We start from the raw sequence: 23,744 nt of genomic DNA on the forward strand, positions 1-23,744 counted from the left end.
TTTATTTTATTTTTTGTACAATTTTAAATTATTTACAATTTAGTAACTTAGTACATCAATTGTGAAACCCGCTAACGATGAGCATAGCAGCTAACACGTCATGCTAACAAAGTAAACTAATTTTAAACGTATGTATGTCAATTGATTTCGCGAATTTGAACCGAAATTAGGATTATGTGTAACTCAACGGGTTAAATGAGGCAATTTGTATGAATTATTTTAAGGTCTTAAATTGTGACAGCACAGGTAATGAGAGGGGTATTGTCCTTGCTAAAAATAGTAACATCCCATGCGGTCGACCATTGTGGTAGGCTGCTTCGCCTTTTCATTGCAAACACCAGCATATCAAGATTCGTTCATGCGACTAGAATATATTTTTGTGTTATATCTGTAGGGTTCGAGAACCAGGCGAGTGACCGCCTTATTACATTTGATTGGAGATTTGGATCCATATAAACTATCACGAGCAAGACTGGACTGATGAATCGAAAGTAAGTACTGCTCAACGTCACTTCTATCAATCTGCATTTGTCAGGAGACAATCATTCCAAGTGTATTTATTTTAATGTTACAAACACTTATGTCAATTAAAATCTGCATTTGTCAGGAGACAATCATTCCAACTATATTTATTTTAATGTTACAAACACTTATGTCAATTAAAATCTAATCAGGTTTTAATGTAGGAAGTACAGCCTGATAATCTTTGGAAAGCGGTTTGAGCATTCATTTGATATACAGAACAGTACTTGCATACTTAAGGTCCATGTGCTAGTACGCACTTTGTCCTCACTTAGACATTTCAGTGGACTAGTAGGGTATCGAAAAACTATAGAACAGATTTATGGCGGGCTATTGTAAAAGTGGGCTGAATTATAAACATATAAGCCAAAGAAATGGGTGAACTTAAAAGTACCCTGTTGTCAGGTAACACACAGTTTTGCCTTACGAGTAACACGTAGTTGTCCCACTCCCACATTGAAGTGGCTTCATGAAGACAGCCTATTGGGACACAGATGTCAAGATGGATATCAAGGATGTCAACTAAATGCTCCAATGGCTTCCCCAAGTAACCCGTGTAATGTTTTATTGTAGTTATCACAAACACTACGATTGTACATGACAATAAGATAATAAGATAAGATAAGATATCCTTTATTCGTCCCACACTGTATTGTAACAATTGTACCGTTATAAAGCAGAAAAAAATACAGGATAATGTACGACATTTGAAGCTGCACTTATGAAAGTAACATTTTAAGACGTAAAAGTTCCTGCAATTTTAAAAATAACATTGTCCAATGGACAAATTGTTCAAATCACACTGATGCTTATTGCTACCAAGGCACTGAAAGGTTTATCAGTGTAAGCCATGAAGTTGTCTACTAAACGCTGCACCCGATTTGACCTCAACTGAGGGTGTCTCTTGAGGTGCGATCACACATTTCCCTCAGCTGCGCCTCGAGCACGACGTTCTTCTTCACCTCCGCATTGTAGTTGTACTTCAAGTCTTCAATCTCATCAAAGAATGTGGCATCCAACTTGCCCAATTCGTCCTTCAGCTGTTGGACTTGGGCTTCCAGTTTGCTTTTCTCCGCCTCTACTGATTTAAGGAGACTTTTCAGCTTCCTGCTTTCTTATGAAGTACAAGAAGGGAGAATTTAGTTTGTCGTGACAAGAGTGTGGAATAAAGCGTGTGTGGCAGCGTCACCTGTGTCGTGTTTGGATGTCCCACTGTCTTGCTCGCTGGACTCATCCAGTCTTTTTTTTAACTCTGCGCTCAACTCGCTGTGGAAAAACAAAAACCATTAAAACAACAGTCCAAAAATGCGTTTGTACCCTCCTACTCCAAAGGATTAGCCCTCATGCAGTTTTGAAATGCTAGTATGTCGTGGCACGTAAAAGAAAAAAATACTGTGGAGAAATACAGCAAAAACACACACATTGTAGCATACTGGAAGTAATTAGCATAGCTCGCTGTAACAGAAATTAGGACACACAATATTTGGCAGCAACCACACAGTGTGGTTTTTGTGTGTGTGTGTTTCTTATTATGTTTTGATGTGTATGATACAGCGGCAACGGATTGTGGCAATGTCAATTACAGTAGAGGGATGAACAGAAACTCATAGTTACACCTCATTTTCTTGGAGACATCTGCTTCTGTATGCACCCTGCCGGCAACGTTCAATTTGTCAACCTGTTCAAATGAAAAAAGAACAAGGATTTTGGTCCCACAGTTTTCCTAGCTTAGTGGGAAGGTTAAAATATCTGAACATGGGATGCAAGTAGGGGGAGGGAGGGGGGTCCTGCTCAACTAAAGGCAAACGCAAGTGTACCACCTCTACCTTCCATCGAACGTCACAAACTTGGATGTGACCGGCGGCAGTGTAATATGTAACGTGAGACAAAGTACTGTTGTAGTTTCAATCTCTTTGAACTGGCCCATCTGTCCATTTGAAATTTGTGACCAAACCTGAGCGAGATGCAACAGCCTCACACCAAGCAAACAGATTCCTGTCTGTGCGGTACATCCAAAGGCGCTGGACTGTGTATTTAATTTGGTCATTGTCTCCCCAGTTTGGTTGAGGTTGTCAAATGCGGACCATTTAATCCACCACAGGAATTTATAGCCTACCAGGCGCTCACGTCTAGGATGTGTGAAACAAATTGTACAAAGCGAGAAGCAAATGACTTAATAAAAATAGGACTGGACTAATTGCTCATGTGAGAGTGGGGGGGATGAACGCACAATAAGTCGCCGAATCTTACCTGATCTTCGAGTTGCTGGATGCGTATCTGCGCCGTCTCCTCACGTAGATTCGCCTCCTTCAACTTCTGTTTGAGTTCTGCCAGATTGGAGGTTTTCGTAGAGAGTTCCTTCTCCAGTTCCTTCATCTTGTTCTCAAACATTCTACGGAACAAGAAAAATCAATTCAAACAAAGAAGAAAGAAACAAACAACAGTTGGCACCAATTTTTGATGGTAAAATCCGGCCTTCTTACCGAGTCACCACAGACACCTTGGTGGACTTGCCGCCAGTGACTTCAAGGGCGGGTTTGGACAGTGCGTCGCGGAGTCTTTGCTTTGTTTCCTCCAGCTCAACCTCCAGCTTCTCACAGCCCAGCTCCACGCTGGTCTTGGACACTCGCAGTTTCTCGACGGCATTCGCTTCCTGATGACCGACATTTGACAACATGTAAACTTTAAGTGGTGTTCTGTACTTAGTGGTTTATCAATTTGGGATCTACATGGAGCTTGTACAGTGAACCACATAACGGCAAGTCCCACAGAAAAAATGTGAATTGGTGAATTTGGAAATGGTGACCGGTATGGAAGCGAGAGTGCACTGGATATTCATTAATCTATTTCTGGTCTTCATTGTACCCTCTTGACTTGCTTTCGCAGACGTTCGTTCTCTGTCACGATCTTCTCCAGTCCTCTGCATTTATATTCCAATCTGCGAATCTCTGCTTCCTGTTGGCTCTTCACTTTGTCGTATTCGGCCTGGAAGACAAAAGACTATTGGTCGAGCCTGCTATGGTGAAAGCGTGCGTGTCGTGCGGACACCAACCTGTAGCTTTTTGTGTTCTTGCTCCAAGGCCTTGTCCTGACTTTGAATTGCTGATGTTTTCTTGAGTGCCTCATTCTCCTTTTGTAACCTCTCCACCACCTTCCTCATCAAGTGGATGGTTTTCTCGAGTTCGGGCACATTTTTTCCGCTTGAGCTAACCTGTTAAGGATCCCATAACAAATGATTGTCAGGATTTATAAAAAGGAGACAGGTCTGTTCTTTTTTGCGGGATCCTACTTTGGTATTGGCCAGCCTCTTCTGCAAATCAGCGCGTTCTTTCTTCAGGACACTGAACATCTCCTCCTGGTCTGCAACTTTACTCTAGAAAAGCAAAGCAATACACCACAAATCTAGATTCTATAGATAATTGTGACAAGGTACTCTCAGCAACCATGTAGAAAGTTGGTGCGGACCTTCAGCCTTGGCAGGTCGATGTTGGCCCGTGCCAGTTGGAGACGGAGCTCCAGATTCTCTGAAGCCAGTTTGAGGTTTTCCTTCTGGAGGTTCATGTCTCTTGGTGTCTCTGCATCCTTCTCTGATGTCTTAGAGTAAGGCAAAGAAGAAAGATGTATTGTTTTAAGACTACAATCTAGAAAGCTGCATGTGTAACTTTTTGCCTACACACCACTATGGAAAAGTAAAGCGCAAAAGGGGAAGACTGGGAAGACTTCAGCCCCGTGAGGAGTACTACAAAACTAGTACAGTGCTGGAGCACTACAGAGGCCTGAAGTACCTTCGGATATATTTGCGACCTGCTTTCTGGCTTCTGTACACCATCATCCTTCTGTTTCCTGTCAAGGTTTTGGCTTGTTTCCTCGTATTTGGTCATATCTGGAATATCTTGCGTTGCTTCCCTTGTAGACACTAAATCTTCTTCTGTCCCCTCAGGCTTTTCTGCATCTGATCGCCCCTCGTCTTTATCACTGTCTCGACTAACCAATTCATCATTTTTATTCCCATTACCTTTTATTTCACCTTCTCCAGAGAAGGACAATGATTCAGATCCTTCAGATTCAGGCTCTGCATCTTCTGAACCATTCGGTATGTCCACAGATTTGTTACTCCCCATTGCTTCCATCTTATTTACACCCTCTACGTGGTTGTTTTGTGCTGTGTGGTTTTTGGCCGCCTCAAGGTTCAAATTCATTTCTTCAGCGTCAGTTTCAAACTCAGACTTTTCAGAGGTGACATTGTTGACCTCAGGGCCCGGGGAGCAGCACTGTGGTTCATCCGGAGGGTGCGCTGCACTTGCTTTCGAAGAGACGTTTTTAACATCAAAAGTCATTCCTTTCAAAGCCTGCAAGGTTTTCCTCTCTGCATGCGATGAATCCAACTGACACCAGTCAAGAAATAAAAACAGATGAAGACAAAGAAAAATAGTGGGGCTATATCATCAACAGAGGAGGATGTGTGTGAAGAAGTCCCATTTGAGAATATTTTGAAAATCTGGGATGTGTTTTCACAGTAACACTCACGGGCATTCTTGAGGGAGATGTCTGGGTCTCTATTGCTTGTAGTCTTTCCTCCAGGTGGTGGTTCCTCCGTGTCAGATCTTCTAAAGCGGCGTCACGACTTAGAGCCTGTTGCTGCCTAGAAGGTTCCCCGAAATACAAACATCGGAGATCAGTACGGTGGTCGTGGCTTTGTGTTGCAAATTTTGAGACATTTGAATTTGATCGTCGAGCTTCATCAATAGCCACTTGGGTGAAGCGGGTAAAAAAAAGGAAGCAGTTGCATGTGCAATGGTTTTGTATGTGGGAAAGGAGAGCAAGAGTCAGCCATTGATTTTCAGCCATTTATTCAACGGGACAACAGTCCCAAACCATGAATACAAAAGAGGCGGAGGGCCCCCAGAACACATCTCTGTGGCACACCTGAAACCCCATGGGGCTTGATTTGAATGACTTGCGGTGGATAAAGTGAGTGCTGCCAGAGACATAAGATGTGAACCCTAGTACTGAAAAAGACGGCATACGTACTTAATGGCATTCAGCTGACTCTCCAGCTCTGCGTTCTTTTTCCTCAGCTCCTCGAGGTCCTTGTCTAACTCATCTCGTCTGACTCCCGCAACCTGGTCCGCTGTCACTCCTCGAGCTTTTGTTTTCTTCAGCAGTATGTTCCTCTCTCGCTCTAGTCTGCGTTAGCGCCATTAACAACACAGCAAAAACAATGGTCATCAGTGACCATAGACGCTACAATCCTATTTCCAATGAATTTGAGACATGGTGTTAAACATAAATAAAAACAGAGTAAAGTGATGTGCAAATCACGTTCAACCTACATTTAACTGAATACACTACAAAGGTATTTGGTGCTCAAACTGATAAATGTGATCACGATTCACAATTTCAATTCAAAAATGCTTGATTGTTCACGTGACGCATACAGTTTTTGTTATTCTTATTTTGTTGTCACTGACCTGCCATAGAGATCTTTTAGCGTGTTGAGCTGTTTGGACAGCGAGTCATTTTCTTGTTCCTTATCCTTCAGCGCATTCTTTATCTTCTCAAGCTTAGACTGCCACTTCTTGCCCTCTTCCCACTGCAGTATTTCCTCTTTGCACTGTCGAATGTACATAGTATTTACCTTGCCGCAAGTAAAACATTTAGACATGTACATAATAAAGGTGACGGTTATTCAAACCTTTCCCTGATTGAATCTTTTGGTTTCAGCACTCTTCTCCAGGTCTGACTCCAACTTCCTGATCTTCTTCTGTAGATTCTCAATGGTTGGCCCCTTCCCTTCGAACATGTTTTCATTCTATGTCGAGAAATATTTATTCATGGAACAACACTGCAAAGGTCTTTCCAACCAAGAAGTTGTTTTTTTTTCTTTCTCCCAACCTGAATGCAGCTGCTGAGCCTCTTGACTTGCTTCTGGAGCTCCTGGATTTCCTGTTCTCCTTCCTCCTTCTTGACCCGAAAGCTCTTCTGATGATTCTGGCTCTTCTGGAGCTCTTGGTTCAGATTGTCTACCTCCTTTCTGAGGGTGCTTTCGTTTCTCTTGGCTGACTCCTTTGCCGTTTGTAGCTCCTTGCTGAGCTCTTGCACCCGAGCCTTTGTGGAGAAAAGTATGAGGTGTTTGTATCCAACCAATCATAATCCACATCAGTCATGTGATAGGTGGAGCCCCACCTTCAGGTCTTTGGTATGCTTGTCGACTAACTTCTGTACATTGAGCCTCTCCTCAGTCTGTGCGGCGTTGGCTAAGACTTGTTGTTCGGCAGCAGATGTCATTTGGGTCCGCAGTTCTAAGAGAACCTTGCTGAGAGCCTGAGGAAACAAATCATAATGAAAGCAAGCTTCTGATCCAAAGTAATTTAAAAAAAAAAAAAAAAAACATTCTTGACAAACCTTGATCTGTTTCTCTTTGTGGACCAGCTGCAGCCTTAGGCGTTCCACCAAGTTCTTCATGGTGTTGCTTGGAGACAGAACGTTGGCCTCCTTTTGGCTCTCTAGCTCGTTCCGGAGGGAGTCAATCTCCTTCTTCAGCTCTGTTATTTCTCTCCTCTGGTCTTTGGTCTCCACGGCCAGATCTTCCACCTCTACGCTATGAAACTCCTTGAGCCTGCGCAAGAGCCGTGATTTTAGCAAGATGGTTTCAGATGTTCTTCTGTCACCACATCGTTCTGGCTTTAACATCTTACTGGTTTTGAACATATGCAACACCTTTTTAAAAAGAGATACTTCACATAAAGTCCCTTTTTGATGGGTTAACTCAGACATGGGCAAATATTTGGATTTTTAAACTGACAAATGGGCTAAGTCATTCAGTCTATGCAAAAAAAAAAAGGCAATGTGTATGCAATCCATGCATTTTTTTTAACCAACAATTCGTTGTATAAGCTCATGATATCAAAGGCAATTTGTGTGGAACCACATACAAAAATATGGCTTGCTATCATCCAACAGAAATGGCCCCCAAGTTCAGGAAACGCCCCATCACCTGGACATCTCGTCTGCATGTTTCTTGGCCTGCGTATCCATGGCCATCTTCACTTGCTCCAATTCCACGGTGGCCATCTTCAACTTATTGGTAACGGACATGAGCGACACGTCCTGTTCGACCACAGTCTGCTCCAACTCTGCCATGCGGTCCAAATGTTTGGAGGTAGGAATGACGATGCTGGGCTTTTTCATCATCTCCTGGCGCGTGGGACGGACATAAGGAATATTTGGGAACCAATGAATGTCTGACCTATTTTGTATACCCAACAGCCAAACTGATACGATTTTTAAAAAAAAATTCAGGTTACTGATTATTTATATAATAAATAAAATACCCTTAACACATGTATTTTTTGTGTGTGTGTGGGGGGGGGTGATAATCAAACCCAGCTATTAGTACCACTGCTTGCTGTTTGAGGCGGTCCAGGTTGGTGTCGTTGTTAGAATCCAACTTCTGATAAAGTGTCCTAAGCTCCTCGTCATGCCTCTTGATAAGCTCCTCTTGATCCTGAGATTCGTCGCTAGGTTAGTGACAAGATGAGAACTACGACAGTTTGGTATCACCGTACCTTTACGGCTTGTGACAGTTGGTTCTGGTACTTTTTGAGCACAGCATCTTTCTTGTCCAATCGCCCTTGGAGATCTTTCACGGTCTTGCGCACCAGCTTGAGCGCTTCTCCTTCACGCTCGGAAGTGTCCGTCGGTGGACGCCCACCGCCGGCGACAACGGACGGGAGGCGGAGACGCAGCTCGTTGATGACTTTGTCCCTGGCCGCCACATTCTTTTCGGACTTTCTCAAGGCTTCTTCCTTCTCCTTCAGTTTCTGCGTTTGACCAAAAGGATGCCTGTCATCCGTTGCAAAATTGAAAGCGTCACAAAATTGAAGGAAATGATACCTCCTCCAAACGTTTTCCAGCGGCCTGCGTGTTCAAGATAACATCAACTTGCTCACTGATTTTTCTCATGGCAAACTCATGTTGTCGGTTGAGAGGTAGATTTGTGTCCGGGAGGTAGCTGGGAGTATCCATTGCCTGAAATCACAGAAACTTAGCTCATAAGGCCAGGCCATATGGCTTTAAAATAAGACTTTTTTTTTTTTAAATACAAAAATACCATTTGCCATTTTACTTGCTAGGGTCGGATAAATCGCTGAATATAGCGACCAAATGGCTACATTATTCATACGCAATGCTTTTGTAAACTGGCTCCCTTCTAGTCATGTTTGTGTAAGCAGTCCATGTCAGCTTTGAACTATCCATGCATCCATTATCTCAACGGCTTTATATTCTCACGAGGGTTGTGGGCGTGCTGGAGCCTAGAGCAGCCATCTTGGGGCAGTCGGCGGGGAAACACTCAACTGGTTGCAGGGAAATCACAGGGCACACGTAGACAAACAACCATTCACAGCCACAATCTCACCAAGGGACAATTTAGAGTGTTCCATTAACCTACTTTGCAAGTTTTTGGAAAGGGGGACGAGGCGGGGGGGGGAGAGTACCCCGAAAAAACCCACGCAGGCACGGGTTGCAAACTCCACACAGGGAAACCAAATACCAGATTCGAACCCTGCACCTCTGTACTATGAAGCGGACGTGCCAACTAGTGGCACGACGTGGCACCCGGCCTTGAACTACTGAAACCGCAGGCAAAATAAGAAAATAAGAACAATTGCCCTGACAAATCTGAATTCATTGATAAAGTCTTTACATTTAACATCTATAGCTCATTTTAGACCGGAAAAAAAAGCCATGGAAAAATGTTTCAAAATTAACCTTTTCAGTGCCTCCCTGTAACTCCTGATGTTTCTCGTGCTGGTCCAGTTGACGCTCCAACTCCAACTCTCGCTGGTCCCACGCGAGCTGGCGCTCTTCTTGAATCTTGGACCAAAGAAAATCAGGTACAAAAGTGCCTAAAAGTGAACGGCTTTTTTCACGCTCATGCTTACCATATTTTGCTGCACCAACTCCTCGCCGAGTGAGTGGATGTTTCTCTCCCGCTCCTCCAGCAGGTTCTTCAGGTACCGGATCTCCTCCTTTTGCATTGTCACCTCCCTGCTTTTCCTCAGCTCCTGCAGTTGGGCTTCTTCCATCTTCTTGTGCCACTCGCGTACCTGTTTTGATGATGTCACGTGATCAGTAGAATACGAACAGAACACAATCGACACTTCTGCACTTCTGTTTCCTCGCAAATGCTATTCGAAACGGATGGATGTCAACAGTGTTGCGCCTTAATTTTGGCGGTTGACTTTTCTTGCTGTGATCTCTTTGCTATGTTAGTTTCGCATCTTCATTTGATTTCCTTTGATACAATGGATGCAAGCTTTGACATTAACTTGTGGGGCAACTGACCTTCAGGGCCCCTTTGGCATCCTTCAACGTGATGCAGAGCTCCTCCAGGCCTCGTAGCCTCAACTCCAGCTCTTCCGCGCGACCCTCCGCTGTCCTCCGTGCTTCCTCTGCCTCCCTCCTCTCCTGGAACGCCTTTGCCCTCTCCTCCTGGAGGCCCACCAGGGTGGACGAAAACTTCTCCTGCTGTTGCAGCGGAAGCGCGCCAGCAAACTGGCGGCGCAACGATTGCACCATCTGCCGCAGGCGCCAGCAACGGCTGCTGGCCTCCTGACGGGTCAGGAACAGCGCCCGCTCACCGGCGTCCTGACGCTGCTCGGAGCGCCGCAAGAGCGCCTCTAAATGGCGGACGTGGGCGGTGGAAGCGGCCAGCTTAGCCAAGGCGTCTGACTCGCTGAGTTGCAGAGCCACAATGTGCTGGTGTAGCTTCGCCACCAGGGCCTTCTCGTCCGATTGAGACTGATAACAAGAAATGACAGATTGAACAAGATACGTAAATTTTTTTTGATTTTTTTTTACTGTTTATTCTATGTGTTAATTTGCTCCATGTACAGCACTTTGTATGCAGCGATGGCTGTTTGCAAGTGCTCTATAAATACAGTTGAGTTGAGTTGAGTATGGGAACTCATTTTAGCCAGCAGCAAAAATGTTTTTACTGGGTTTGTTTTTAGATTTTTCTAAAAGGAGGACCACGGTTAAAGAAGCTAGCATGGAGGATGAATGGGCAATTAGTTTACAAAAGCAGGGTAAGTGTTGCCCATCTTAGTGATTTGGTTGCTATGTTTTGTTTACCTACTTTTCTAACCCTTAAAATTGACTATTGAAGAACAAGTTGGAAACCTTTGACCCGAGTTACATGCTTCCAAGCTACAAATATTTTACTAATTTTTCCCTGCCTCGCCCATACAATTATAAATAAGATAATATACAATCACGGTAAAAATGGATGTTACTTTTTTTTTTACTTCCTATGATGTGTTAACATAAAACACATAGTGTGTATTGTTGTATTTTGGGAATAATGTCATTGTCATTTGCTATTCTTATAATTAACGGGGAAACATTTATTCCGGTAGAATAAGGATTTTACATTATTCCCTGTATTCATGTACAAGTTCTAGTCTTGTTATGCTATCACACATACCTGGTAGTCTAAGATTTGTCTCCTCAAAGATTCCACCTCCTTGTCGTTCGAATGTTGTCTGGCCTGGAAAGCTGACGCTTGTTTCATTGCAATGTCGGAAACCTCCCGAAGCCTATCAATCATCATTCAAAGCAGCCTGTCATTATGATCCGAATTTAAAAAAAGACTTAACTGTAGCATTGTTATTTTTGGACACAATACTTTGAAAGCTCCGTGCGCAGTTGTGCCTCAATGGCCTCCAGCTGTCCGATCCTCGCCCGGTCGGCATCGCTAGCTGCTTTGGTGACACAGTTAGCCAGCTCATCCCTCAGCTCTCGCTCCAGGTGTTGTGCCTCTACATTCATTTTGGTCAACTGAGGAGGGAAACAAAAACATTGGAGCCCAAGCCTACGATCGCCATACAGTATGTTGGCTGGCAAGTGGCAAATAAATGGGCTAAATGTGAGCGTATATGTAATTTCATCATCAGAGAAATTGATCATTTGCAGTGGATTCTTTTTTTTTTTTTGTCCATGGAGCTGTATATGTGCCCTATTCCCCATCCTACCTCAGCAAACTTGGCTTCCAGCTCACTGTTCCGCTCTTCCACCTTGCTAAGTGAGCTCCTCAGCCGTTCGTACATGGCGGCGGCATGCTCCGCCCTTTGACGCTCGTTCAGCTCCTTCATCTCCAGCGTGGCCAGCCGCCGGGCGGCCGATGCCCCTTCGCCTTGGCTCTTCTCTGCATCGCCCTCGCCCGTTTCCAACTTCGAGTTCTCCCACGCATGCTCCAACGCGTGTAGCTTTTCTTTGGTGATCTCCAGCTCCTTGTTGATGGTGGCCATGTGTCCTCTTAAAGATGCATTCTCACTCTAAAGGGACAGAAATAATAATCTGATGGGATGTTGTGGCGCCTCACATTGAGAATCACTGTCCTAAGCGAACAAGTGACACCTTTGAGACTCCACCGTGGTGTTTTTGCCCACCTCCAGATTCTCCAAGTTTGTGGTTCTCTTGACGAGCAGTCCGTCCCTCTGTAGCACATCTCTGTATTTGACTGTGAGCTCTGTGTACTGCCTGTTGGCCTTCTCCAGCTCCGACGCCGGCACGCTGTCATCCAAGGCCTTCTGCAGCACTGCCATCCTGTACGCTGCAGTTTCCTTTACAAACAAAATTCCATGAAGTTTCAGGACAGAAGGTAGAGGCCAAGAGACGCGATTCAGTTGAAAAGGAGGTTCATGATACGGAAGCAAAGTTCATGTTTGTTTAAGATTTTCCCCCAAATCAGAACCAGCAGTTCTGATCTTTAGTAGCTGGACAAATTCACCTGGCTCTGACAAAGGCCTCCAAAAAAAAGCAAAGTGTAATAAATGCTCGATGAAACATGAAACGTGTTGCCGTGGGTCTCCTGTTCACTAACAACAGTCTGGATGCCACCACCTCTTGCCTCAATTTGAGGCAGGAAGAACCCTGAAATACTCTCGGAATGAGATGGTCGCTTGCCTTGTATCTGAGCAGGCAGCCTATTCTCTCGGTGACAGCAGTCTGCATTTGAGCGTCGGCGTCCCTCAGCCGAGCGTTTTCCTTGCGCAGGTGCTGCTCTTGCTCCATCAGGGTGGTGCAGCGTCGAGTCAGCTTCTTCTCGTTGACTTTGGACACGGTCAACTTGCGCAGCGATTCACTCAGATGCCGCCTGACTTCCTCTGGGTCCTTCTCAAGGGCTTCCAGCAGGTCCTAGTGGTAGGAGTGAAGTGAAGCGTTTTTGGATTTCGAACACTACCGACACAAAATGGGGGCTGGGGGCAAAGCTGACTAATTTCTGAGGGTAACAGAAGTGGGACACACGCCTATAAAAACGAAAATGCCGCAATGCCAGGACGAGGGTATGAAGTTTAACACCTGACAGTTCTCCCATCCGGTTTTGTTGAAATATTAATTGTGGCTGTCCAACAATTATTTCTTACGTCACACCCGATGCTGTCCCTTAGGCCCTCTTAACTTTCTTGATTGCGGGATCGTGCGTCTGTGTAAACGTTCGCACGCGTTATGGCTGGAATGCGGCAGTTTTGCAATCTCCTGGCGTGAAAGTTCATCTTGCTTACGCTGAACTGCTGGAGTTTAACAGAGTCCAACTCCTGTTTCTCCTCAAGTCTGCTTCTGGTGCTCGTCAAAGCTTCTTTCTCCTTCTCCCATTGCGACTTCTCACTGCACAAAAATTACATTCAGAATTCCATGAAATGTCAGCACTCGGCCACCTAAAAACATCCTTCATGTTTCAAGAATCCAATAAGGAACACTGCATCTTCAAACCTGAGGTATTCCTCATACAGAAGCCCTTGCTGGTGGCTAATAATGGCAAACTTCTCTTTGTATTCCTCCAGTGTCGCTGTCAACATGTCCCGTGTGTTCTCCTGATTCTGGACTTCCTAGTTAACGTCGAGAACAGAAACCGAAAAATATTAGCTAATGCTTTTTATCCGTTGATTAACGCATTCAAGATACCACAGACCTGAAGCAGCCGGACGGCGTACTCGTTCAAGGAGTTGATGATTTCCATGCTGCTGATTTCCAGGCCCTCGGGGAGGCTCAGTGGTTGGAAGAGGCCGCCGGCGATGCCGCCGCCCGACTTGCTCAGGTGCTCCAGCTTGCCCTCCAGGTGACTCATCTGACACCACGCACACAAGAGACACACACAGAACTGTCACCAGCAGTAAGCGAAAGTCAACAAAAACCCAAGGAGCTTTGTATTCGATCACTGGGGAAAAAAAGGGACGCTTGTCGTGTAAATTTATGTTGGTGAAAGTTAGCAAACTGGACTACATGGAATGTTTACAGACTCACATCACTGTTAAATGTTAACTCCGTGACCAGATATTATAGCCTTGAAAATCAAAGTTGGCAGCGGCTTCCGGCCTGCGCCACGGACGTACTTTCTCTTTTGCGGCGGCGAGTTGAGCAACGCTGCCCGTCGCTTCCTCACGGGTGGACTTCAGTTCCCGCCGGAGCTCCTCGTTTCTGCCCACTAATTCGTGGATTTGAGACTTGAGGTCCGACGTCAGGTGCTTGCCCATGACGTTCTCTACCTGTGATCAGACACAATTGGATGCAGGAATATGAAAATCCTGTTGCGCAAACTGGAAATCAGAGGCAAAAGCAGAACAGACTACAGAAGACAGGAACGAGTTGAGTCTCAGCGATTAAAAAGAACATCGGGGAGATTACTCACATCCACGAGACCAGAAATACCCGAGTCAGCGTCAGACGGACTGGTCTCCTTGGCCTTCAAAGCCTGGAGGACATCCTTGAGTGCAGCCTCCACATCTCCTTTCTCCTTGGAGAGCTGCTCCACTTTGTAAAGACGCAGAAAATAGTCAAATGCAAGGGCCAAACGGAGAATGGGACGCGACTGGTAAGCTTCTGCGTACACTTGAGATGAAACTGTGTCTTGTTGAGCTCCATCTGTCTCTTCTGGATTTGCAGCTCTTCTTCCAGATGCTCATTCTGCATACACATTGCCCATAAATGATATAGGACTAGGACAGGAATTCAATTTTCATTTGAAATAGTGCCAATGTGCTGACCTTGGCTCGGAGCTCTTCGTCTGTGTGACTTGTCCTGTGTGAGACAGCTTCCTCCACCAAGATGGATGGTGGCAGCCCTAAAGACACAGAAATGTACTGTAGGTCACGGATGAACAGATAATTACACAAAGCCCTAAAACGTCGCTATTGCTCAGAGATCATCCAGGACTAATTCCTTTCTGAAGAAATTCTGGAAATAAGTCCAAAATGGCAGGTTTGCAACCAAAATGGCTGCTGAGAGCACTTATTTCTTTTAGGGGAGTTTTTGAAGTGCGTGACTTTGCTTCATCGTAAAATTGTTTATGTGCCTTGCTAGCTGCTGCTGTTTTGGTTTGAATTTAAATGGGGTCAAAACTGAGCAAATTACAGGTTTTCTCCCCATATTTTGTTTCTGACGGGGAAAGAGGAGACATCAATTTTTCTTAAGTGGCTGCTGTGTCACATGTTTGGAGTGAATAGTGATTAAGTCACCTCTCTGTTTGGCCAGGAGTCTGACTTGTTTCTTCATCTGTAGTCGTTCCTCTTCGAGACGTTCAATCTGAACAGGAACATTGCAGAAAAAAAATATTGGGTTGAAATTTTGGCTCAACACTGGCTCAACACTATTTTGCAAAATTGTTCAGCTCCATTATGGATTGTGTTTATACCTCTTTAGCGAGTATTTGATTTTCAGCTTTATATTGCCGCTGTTTAAGGTCTCTTGCTCGTTTGAATTCGCTCAGGTCCACTTCCTGTTTGGGTTTGTAGCCTTTGGAAAGACACAAACGGTCAGATGATTATTTATTTTTTTTGTCTTATGTACAGCACTAGATACCGCCGTGGTTGTTAAAGTGCTCTTGGTATAAAGTTGAGATGAGGTGAAAGTTGTTATTGTTGTCATATTGCGATGGGGCAAAAAAAAAACACATCACCGAGTCTTTCCCGGAAGTCCTCATTTTCCTCTGAGAGCTGGTTAATCGTCATGTACGCTTGGTTGATCTCTTTGGTCAGAGATTCCAACTCCAAATCTCTCCTTTGGATTTGACTTTTACACTCTTTGACCTCAGCGGTGGCTTCTTCCAGGCCATAAGTGCCCTAGAATACAGAAAAAGAGCCTTTATTTTGAGACATCAAAACATCTTGTGTCACACAAGTCAGGAAGCGACTGGGCACGCAGTGACACCGATGGCATTGCATTTATGACTTATGTGTGTTGTTATCCACTTACTCTTTCATATTCTCTCAGGCGCTTTGAGGCCTCAATGAGCTCTTGGTCTTTTTCTTCGGCATGAGCTTCAGCTCGTTTCAAAGCCTCCTCTGCCTCTACTGCTCTCATTTCAGCAGCATCCCGCTTGGATGTGAGGTCCTCCATTTTTCTCTGCTGGACCAATGCTTAAACCAGAGGGAGAGACACACACACACGCACGTTTTTCTCTATAATACATTCACAAAACACAATCTCTTTCGAGTCATTTAACAGCCTCTGTATTGGTATATTTATGCTCTGCATTGGCATTGACAGACGAAAGACATCCATGAATATTACAAGATAAATACGAAGAAGTAGACAAAAAAATGAAACTTGGCATCAAATGCGATACTGTTCAATGAAATGTTTTTTTTCCCCCAGTTCCAAAGATTTTGTATTCCCCAAATTGTTGGAAATGTGTCGTTTGCGCCTTATCCGCGCAAGCACGAAACAACACTGTTCTGTGAGGAACAACCTGGAGCAACTCACCACTACTTTCCTTTTTGGGCACCTTCAGACCCTCCATGAGCAATGTCTGCTTCTCCATTTCATCTGTAAACTGCTCCACTTGCTCTCTCAGGGTTTTAATCTGATCATCTCGCTCCTCCACAGCCTGCAGGGCATTCATTCACCAACATTTGTCTTCATCAGTGTCAGTGACATGTTCCGGAGAAGACGTCAAGTAAAGCAGATGGAACGGACCTGCTGCAAGGCTAAAATGTTGCTTCTGTCCAAGTCCAACTGGGCGACTCGCAACTTGTGCTGCAGGTCACGGATCATCTGCTGGTACACTAAAATGTCCTCATCCTTTGCAGAGAGCACTTTCTGCGAATGAACATCAACTCATGAACACATTCTCAAGGTAGGTGAAAACGTCTGCCTACTAGTGAATACGAAGACGCTTGAAACCAGTTGAGCCACTACACATCTTGGCTCAAATCTCATACAAATATACCATATAAATGTTTAATTTATAACAAAGCGATTTGCTTTCGCGGGCCACATAAAATGCTGTGGCGGGCCAGATCTGGCCCCCGGGCCTTGACTTTGACACCAGTGGCCTACATGCAATGACGGTTTGATGAACTGAAATCTTTATGTGATAAATAGGCAAAGTCCAGGAAGGGGGCAAATACTCTTTCGCGGGACAGTACTACCAGCTGTTGCTCAAACTCATAACTGACCCAAAAATGGCTACTACAACTCAAGATTGCAGACTTGCTGTGTCTTTTCAGACTACTCGCGATGGAAATTCCTATGAACTTTCTTTTGGGGGAAAGTAACTTGGGGTCCTGAAAAGTTATACGCCAACCTTCCATTGGTCCACTTTAGCGTCCACTGCTGCAATAATGGGGTCATCCTCTTCTGTCATGGAGTTAATCTTCTGCGTCAACTCTCTGACCTGCACATGACGCAGATGTCAGCAACATGAAAAGTGAGAGCACAAAAAAAGTGTTTCATTGGAGGGGAGGTTTTTAACCTGAAGCTCGGCGCGATCCCTGTCTTTCCTAAGCTGGTCTGTCAAGGAGTCGCACTGATGGACGGCCATTTTGATCTGGTTGTACTCGTCGCTCATCTTTTCCATCTCCTTGGCTGACTCCATCACACATTTCTGCATGTGGAGGTTGTCTGCCTTCAGCTGTGATATCTCCTCTTCTGCTTGCTAAAATAAGATCGACACATTTCTGGTCGTTATTGTGGAGATGGTCATGCAAGGAAGGCGATGGGGTACCTGCAAGCCGAATTTTATAACGCCAAAAGACTGCGTGCTTTGGCTCAATCAATCAGAGAGCTATTCTGAAAACCTGAAAAAACTTTATTTCAATTTTCCTTTGAAGGAGGGCATTCATTTGAGGAACAAAAACATAGTTGGACTCCGTCAAGTTGATTAAAATATTTTGCGAGTCTAATAGCCAAGTCTGAAACAAGTCCGATTCAAATGCCAAGGAGTCGGTAGTCAAGTCCGAGAGAACAAAAAAAAAAAAAACATTTTGAGTCTGGACTTGAGTACTGCAGACCTACCTGCAAGTCGTCCAGGCACTGGGAAAGCTGGCGGTTGGCTGAGCTGAGCTTCTTTTGAGTTTCGGGATTCTCCTCTTTGGACACATCGGACTCCTTACGTTCCAACTCTCCTTGGTAAAAGTCGACATCCCGCTGCAGCTGCGTGTTCTGGTCCAGGACACATTTACTTTTACTTACACAAGGAAATGAACTAATGAATTTAACGCCAATGGTCATCATACTCATCTCCCACATTTACACTTCTATACTAAGAAGGGGCTCTACAAATCCTACAACTATTTCTATACTGTACAAGTGATATCCATGATAGAAATTCTTCCGCTTTTGTGTGTTTTTTTTTTTCGGGTAGGCCTTATTTATTGTGTATACTCACAATAGACGTGCCAGTCAAGTTTCGTGTTGCAAAGCGAATATGGCTTCGGGGCCAGAATTTATAAAACATTCCAGGTTTCGATCAAGTCGGCAAGCTTATCTTTGAAGGATCTCCTGGAATGAATGACTTGCTAAATGGCCACTTCGATGTCGCAATCCTGTGTCCCTTCAGGGCTGGATTTGTCAGATTTTTGTGATAAACATCCATCCATCCGTTTTCTAATTCGCTTATCCTCAGGAGTGGCATGGGCATTTCGGAGCCTATCCCAGAGGTCTTTGGGCAGTAGGCGGGGTACACCCCCAGCTGGTTGCCAGCCAATCGCAGGTCATACAGAGGCGAAAAAAAACATTCGAGCTCACATTCACACAGTGGGACAATTTGGAGTGTTCCATTAGCCTGCCATGCATGTTTTGGAATGTGGGAGGAAATCGGAGTACCCGGAGAAAACCCAGACAGGCACGGGGGGAACATGCAAACTCCACACAGGAAAGCTGGAGCCGGAATCGAAGCCTGCACCTCTGCACTGTGAGGCCGACATGCTAACCAGTAGACCACCGTGCCGCACTGTGATAAACATGCCAATCAATTTTGAAGTTGCTTGGTGAAACTTTTCAGGGGCTAAACACTCAAAACATTCTAAGCGGCGCTAACCAGCCGACAAGTCTGTCTTTAAAAAAGACAGATGGAAGTGACTCCTAAAGTGGCAGGGCGCCTTAAGACTTATGTGGCCTCCAAATTTCATACTTATCAGTCAAAGTGGCTGAATTTTCAAAATATCATGTTGAGTCATGTTGGTGTTTGGAGGTAATCATGGCTGTCTTCGACCATGGGTACTTGAAATGATTTTGTGAGCTTACTCGCTTTGGTGTCAGAGTTTGAAAAACGATTTCAGGTTCGTACAGAAGCCCAAGGAAGGATCCCTGGATCCGAAACCACTTGGACGTAAGCAAGCCAAATGTTTTCTAATGTTCACGACCTTGTTTTTGGCGATACAATTTAAGGCCGTAAATCTAATTTTATTGTACAACCTACGAGTCTTACCTTCCTCTTGAGCTTTTTTATCTTTGGCAAAGATGATCAGGGAGGACATTGGGAAAATATGGGACAACAAAAAATGTGGATGACAAATGCGAGACAATTGAGTAAGGCTGTATTTGAACAGAAAAGATAAAGGTGAAGAGGAGAGGACAAGAGAAGCTTTGGCAATTGCGTGGCGGCTACGTGCCTCTCTTTTCAACGACTTGACCTCGTCCTCGGCTGCTTCTGCTCGCAGGACCAACTGCAAGAGGGCACAGCAAGCACACGCATAACAAACTGCGATTGTAGTTCTACTGCTTATTGCCTTTCACAGGTGCGCATTTTATTTGCTTTTTTTTTCACAAGCTGGGCTCAGCTGTATCACAAACATTAAGACACTATTTCATGCCGTAGTATCAGAACGCCCAAATCATTCTGAATGCGTGACGTCGCAACAGCTGTTAGCAAGGGTTTGTGTTAGCGCACAACGTCCCACAAATGAATCTGGCCCTACCGGTCTACAAAGAGCATCAAAATGATTCTGATGTGACGGTGACCCACCTCATCGATGGTCTTCTTGCTTCCTCCCATCTCCCTCCTCAAATGGGTCACCTCCTTTTCCTTCTGTTCCAGTTGCGTCTCCAGCTGACGGATTTCATTCCTCAGGAAGCGATTGTCTGTCCCGCCACCACCATATCTGCTCTTTGCGTACTGAGAACAGACAAAACAACAACAACAGAGGATCAGCAATTACGGTAAGAATATGAACGCTGAATAACTTAGGTAGACATGTTGTGGACACAGATGAGCCCAAGATTACCTTCTTCTTTGCAGTACAAACAGTTGACTCGTTGGACGGTGTACAAAAATTTAACAAATGAGGACAGTCGTAATCCAAACGAGCACGGCTGCTACTATGCTCGGAATTAGCTGTACAGTAATCCTCTTAAGGTGCTCTGCCAATCACAATGCACCCCGTTGCATTAAGCGGCACCCAAGAAGTAGCTTTGTTTCAAAAACGTTACCGAGTACAATGTCACTCCCTGTCAATGTCATTTTGGGTACTGCTGTTTAATTGGTGTTGTTTAGTCATTGACCATCACCATATAAACCGCGATCATCGGTTCATAAACTGTAACAGGAAAAAAAGTAATGTTTGCAAAACCTCCACCTATGATCCAAACCGCCTATCCTCATTTTCATGCAAAATCAATGTTATTGATGAATGGATGGAATAATCGATAGTGATGGGCCAACGGAAGATGACATATTGTGAAAATAACGAGAGATCTGAAACAAGCCTCTAAATATGACGCATGAGTCCACGTGGATTGATGATTTTCATTTTTTGAAGTTTTTAATAAACCAAGCCTTACCTTGAGGTCTTCCTCCAGTCTCAATATCTTGGCTTGAAGTTTCTTTTCTACACAACAGACATCATTGTCAAAAATCCACATAAGCAGCGTCTCCTATTCAGACAAATTATCCGTACCGACCATTTTTCTCTTGCTCTTCTATTAACTGCTCGGCGAGAGACGCTTCCTGATGTTTCATCTGAAGCGGGAAGAGGACAAAATCGCATTTTAATCCAGGCACAATTCTGATCATCACCGTAATCTAGATGGTATGTAATCAAGGTGCAAAAAAAGACCTTGAGCAGGGCCTGCAACACTCGCAGCATGTGGACTACATCTTCCTGAGTCTGACGCTCCACCCGCCACTCTTCTGTCTGCAACACAAAACATACGCGCCTCATAAGAACAACATCAAATGAGGACTGAGAATTGCCCCTTTCACAGACATACCCCCCCCTCCCCCAACTATTTACAAGCTGCCTGTAAATAGTTGGTCATTATGACCCTAAATGTGACTGAATGGTGAACAGCAAAATGTTCTGAGTGACATTTGATACTTTCATCAGCTGGGTTTCTTGTTTTGTCTCACATCTGGGGAACAGCTCGTGTGAGAAAATGAGTATGAATATTCAGATGACAATGAAGAAAAGCTCAAGAGGGCCCGGCCCACCCAATGATTTTGGCCACACATAAAATAAAGAAATACATTGCCTGAATAATGACTTTTCCCCGATGGGGTGGTCGAAAAGTATTTACGACTTGTACCACAGTATTTACTGTCAGCCAGTTAAGTCTTGATTTTTCATTTCGTTTAATGCTGTCTGGCATCACTGCGTGAGCGCACATCTTGGATAATCAACATTTTCCGCTTGATGTGCATCATTTTTATCTTCGCTGCTGCGGCGAGTTTCAGTGAAATATTTATGACCGTATTCTGCACACACACACACACACACACACACACACGCTCGCACTGACAACACTCAGGCTTTCCGGGCCTTTATATCTCAGTTGTCAAGCGCTTGTACTGCTCCATGCAGACATCCTTCACAGACTAGTGGCAATACCAAAGTCAAATGCAGGAGTTTTGTTCGATTGTAAAATAATTGAAACTAGGGCTTCATCTAATGATTATTTCAAGAATGGATTCATCTGTCTGCGGGAGGGTGATGACTGGTTTGCACTTTTGCGTCACAGTATTGACGTCCAGGGTTCGACTTGGGGCCCCCCGGCTTTCCTGTGTGGAAATTTCATGTTCTGCCCATGCCTGCGTGGGTTTTCTCTGGGTACTCCGGCTTCCTCCCCCATTCCAAAAACATGCACGGGAGGTTGAATGCGCCTCAGTGGTCCCTACATGTGCTTGTGAGTGTTTGTCTATGTGTGCCCTGCGATTGGCAGGCAACCAGTTCAAGTGGCACCCCGCCTATAACTGGGATAGGCTCCAGCACTCGCACGAAACTGTCGTTGACACGTTTCAATTTACTGCACTCCTAATAGAAACAAATGATCTGTTGCAGCGTCACACCAGGGCCATCGCAAAATGTTGATCCACACAAGTTTAAACGGAATTTATCCTCTTCATGGTTACAAATGTTTACCATAGCAAATAATCGAGAATAAAATAGTTGTTGCGCACAAGTCTTTTGTGGCCAATTCTCATCTTGTGAGGTCTTGTGATGTTGAGAAAAAAAAGTCAATGTTCCAAAGAAAATCACCATATCCGGAGGATTAATTTTTTTTCAACTTGCATTAAATTCTCAACTTGTATTGCCACCCCGTAACCAGTCCACCTTTTGGATTATGTGTTTCACTAGCATAGCAGTTAATCCGTTGATGCTCCCTGGACTGAGCGCTCACGTCATATTTTAATACACACTTTTGTTTTATGCACATTCAAAGACACATTTCGCATATACACTGTGGGAAAATGGACTCCTCGTGACATGTCCGTGTGATTTAAAGGTGCAGGAGATGATACTCCGTGAGCGGGGCTGGTCATCATATGTGAAATATCAGCTCGCCAAAGTTAAATAATATCAAGAGCAGGTGTTTCAGTGATACGTTTTTATTCTGTACTGCAAATGTGGTGGAGCAAAATTCAGTGCACACTTTTTAAATTACATAAAGTATTATACAAGTACCAAACAAACAAAGGAAAGTAATTCTAAGAAAGGGAGTGAAAGATGCTAAATAAAATGGGGGTAGAAGGAAGACGGAAAAGAGTATGTTTTAGGAACAAAGGATAAAAGGCAGAACCTCATCTTTTTCAAAATAAGGATATTGTATGGACACGGAAGGGGATCAGGAAGATAAACATGCCAGGGGGAAAAAGGGAGAAGAGGCAGAAAAGTAGGTGTTAGCAAAATATATTTGCATACACGAAAAAAACTTGACAAGTAGTGTATATCCATTTTGGGCAAACTATGTATTCGTGTTGGATAGTTACCGAGGTGAGCCGCGCGACAAGGTGGTCCAATTCATGTCTGTCACATTCGTGGAGGCTCCGCGGCTTGATCCTCCTAATCTCATCCCACTCGAGAGCAACAGTAGTCCCGGCCATGGCGACGCCACCCACAGCTGATAGCCGTCAACAAACACACCAAAATATCACACACAAACATCCAAATTGATTGACAAAATGTTGACTCGGACTACTACAAAAAAGATTCTTACGCTACGTATCACGTCAGGAGTTGGCAACATTTTAGCCATTAAAACAATGCCATTAAACCGAGAAAAACGAAGCCTCTCTATGTTGCGCCTCTAAAACAACAGTCGTATGATATTTAGTGTGGTATTCAACATAGACGACTGTTTATTCTTCCGGAACTCCGTTGTCACACGTTCTCCAAGAGTGAGATCAATTACCTCTCCGTTGTCGTGTGCAGTACGCCGATCAGTGCTTAAACAAAATCCATATTGTAGTGAATGAAAAAAACAAATAACGCGGTAACATGTTATTCGTGGTGTTGATTTTCTTCTTCGGCACTTATCTTCTGCTGCACAACGCCATCTAACGGTTGGGGGTATCAATTTTTATTTTTATTTTATTTTATTTATAAAGTCCAAATTAATTTGTAGAAATATATGAAACATGAGCTCTTAGAGTTTCTCGCCAATTTTAATCTACCTAAGCGAACACGACTCAATATTTATTTTTTCTTGTCACCTCTGCCCCG

At 44.3% G+C, this 23,744-nt stretch overlaps 1 protein-coding gene and 1 long non-coding RNA gene across 7 annotated transcripts; one reads left to right on the plus strand and one right to left on the minus strand.

Annotated features, from left to right (window-relative positions):
* Nucleotides 1-1,070: 1,070 nt before the first annotated feature.
* Nucleotides 1,071-23,718, minus strand: LOC127597859 (centrosomal protein of 290 kDa-like). 6 transcript variants are annotated; one of them, XM_052061199.1, is made up of 51 exons: nucleotides 23,434-23,718; nucleotides 23,012-23,142; nucleotides 20,862-20,939; nucleotides 20,707-20,764; nucleotides 20,587-20,633; nucleotides 19,772-19,921; nucleotides 19,419-19,472; nucleotides 17,821-17,967; nucleotides 17,279-17,461; nucleotides 17,111-17,200; nucleotides 16,501-16,623; nucleotides 16,288-16,411; nucleotides 15,778-15,941; nucleotides 15,482-15,644; nucleotides 15,218-15,318; nucleotides 15,042-15,108; nucleotides 14,571-14,647; nucleotides 14,415-14,490; nucleotides 14,216-14,337; nucleotides 13,920-14,072; nucleotides 13,499-13,654; nucleotides 13,300-13,415; nucleotides 13,092-13,194; nucleotides 12,493-12,723; nucleotides 11,976-12,149; nucleotides 11,559-11,861; nucleotides 11,213-11,364; nucleotides 11,012-11,123; nucleotides 9,871-10,326; nucleotides 9,468-9,632; nucleotides 9,295-9,399; nucleotides 8,419-8,553; nucleotides 8,091-8,345; nucleotides 7,922-8,029; nucleotides 7,520-7,719; nucleotides 6,928-7,141; nucleotides 6,709-6,846; nucleotides 6,418-6,630; nucleotides 6,218-6,334; nucleotides 5,994-6,136; nucleotides 5,554-5,709; nucleotides 5,050-5,164; nucleotides 3,988-4,116; nucleotides 3,812-3,895; nucleotides 3,575-3,733; nucleotides 3,388-3,507; nucleotides 3,006-3,175; nucleotides 2,773-2,914; nucleotides 2,139-2,200; nucleotides 1,712-1,788; nucleotides 1,071-1,636 (listed from the first exon to the last, which is right to left on the minus strand). In XM_052061199.1, the coding sequence occupies exons 2-51, from the start codon at nucleotides 23,123-23,125 to the stop codon at nucleotides 1,410-1,412; spliced, it is 7,128 nt and encodes a 2,375-aa protein (XP_051917159.1). In that variant the 5' UTR covers nucleotides 23,126-23,142; nucleotides 23,434-23,718; the 3' UTR covers nucleotides 1,071-1,409. The 6 variants fall into 6 exon arrangements, 5 of the variants coding, with proteins under 5 accessions (XP_051917159.1, XP_051917155.1, XP_051917157.1 ...); XM_052061195.1 differs by lacking the exons at nucleotides 19,419-19,472; nucleotides 19,772-19,921; nucleotides 20,587-20,633; ... (2 more) ...; nucleotides 23,012-23,142; nucleotides 23,434-23,718 and adding an exon at nucleotides 4,308-4,907 and having other exon boundaries at nucleotides 17,821-18,110; XM_052061197.1 differs by lacking the exons at nucleotides 19,419-19,472; nucleotides 19,772-19,921; nucleotides 20,587-20,633; ... (2 more) ...; nucleotides 23,012-23,142; nucleotides 23,434-23,718 and adding an exon at nucleotides 4,308-4,907 and having other exon boundaries at nucleotides 1,481-1,629; nucleotides 17,821-18,110.
* Nucleotides 16,538-19,948, plus strand: LOC127597899 (uncharacterized). The gene is made up of 3 exons (XR_007961798.1): nucleotides 16,538-16,660; nucleotides 19,356-19,544; nucleotides 19,844-19,948. It is a non-coding gene; the product is annotated as an uncharacterized LOC127597899 (long non-coding RNA).
* Nucleotides 23,719-23,744: the final 26 nt, after the last annotated feature.

This window comes from Hippocampus zosterae, chromosome 3 (assembly GCF_025434085.1).
Source record: "Hippocampus zosterae strain Florida chromosome 3, ASM2543408v3, whole genome shotgun sequence".
NCBI classification, from domain to species: Eukaryota; Metazoa; Chordata; class Actinopteri; order Syngnathiformes; family Syngnathidae; genus Hippocampus; species Hippocampus zosterae.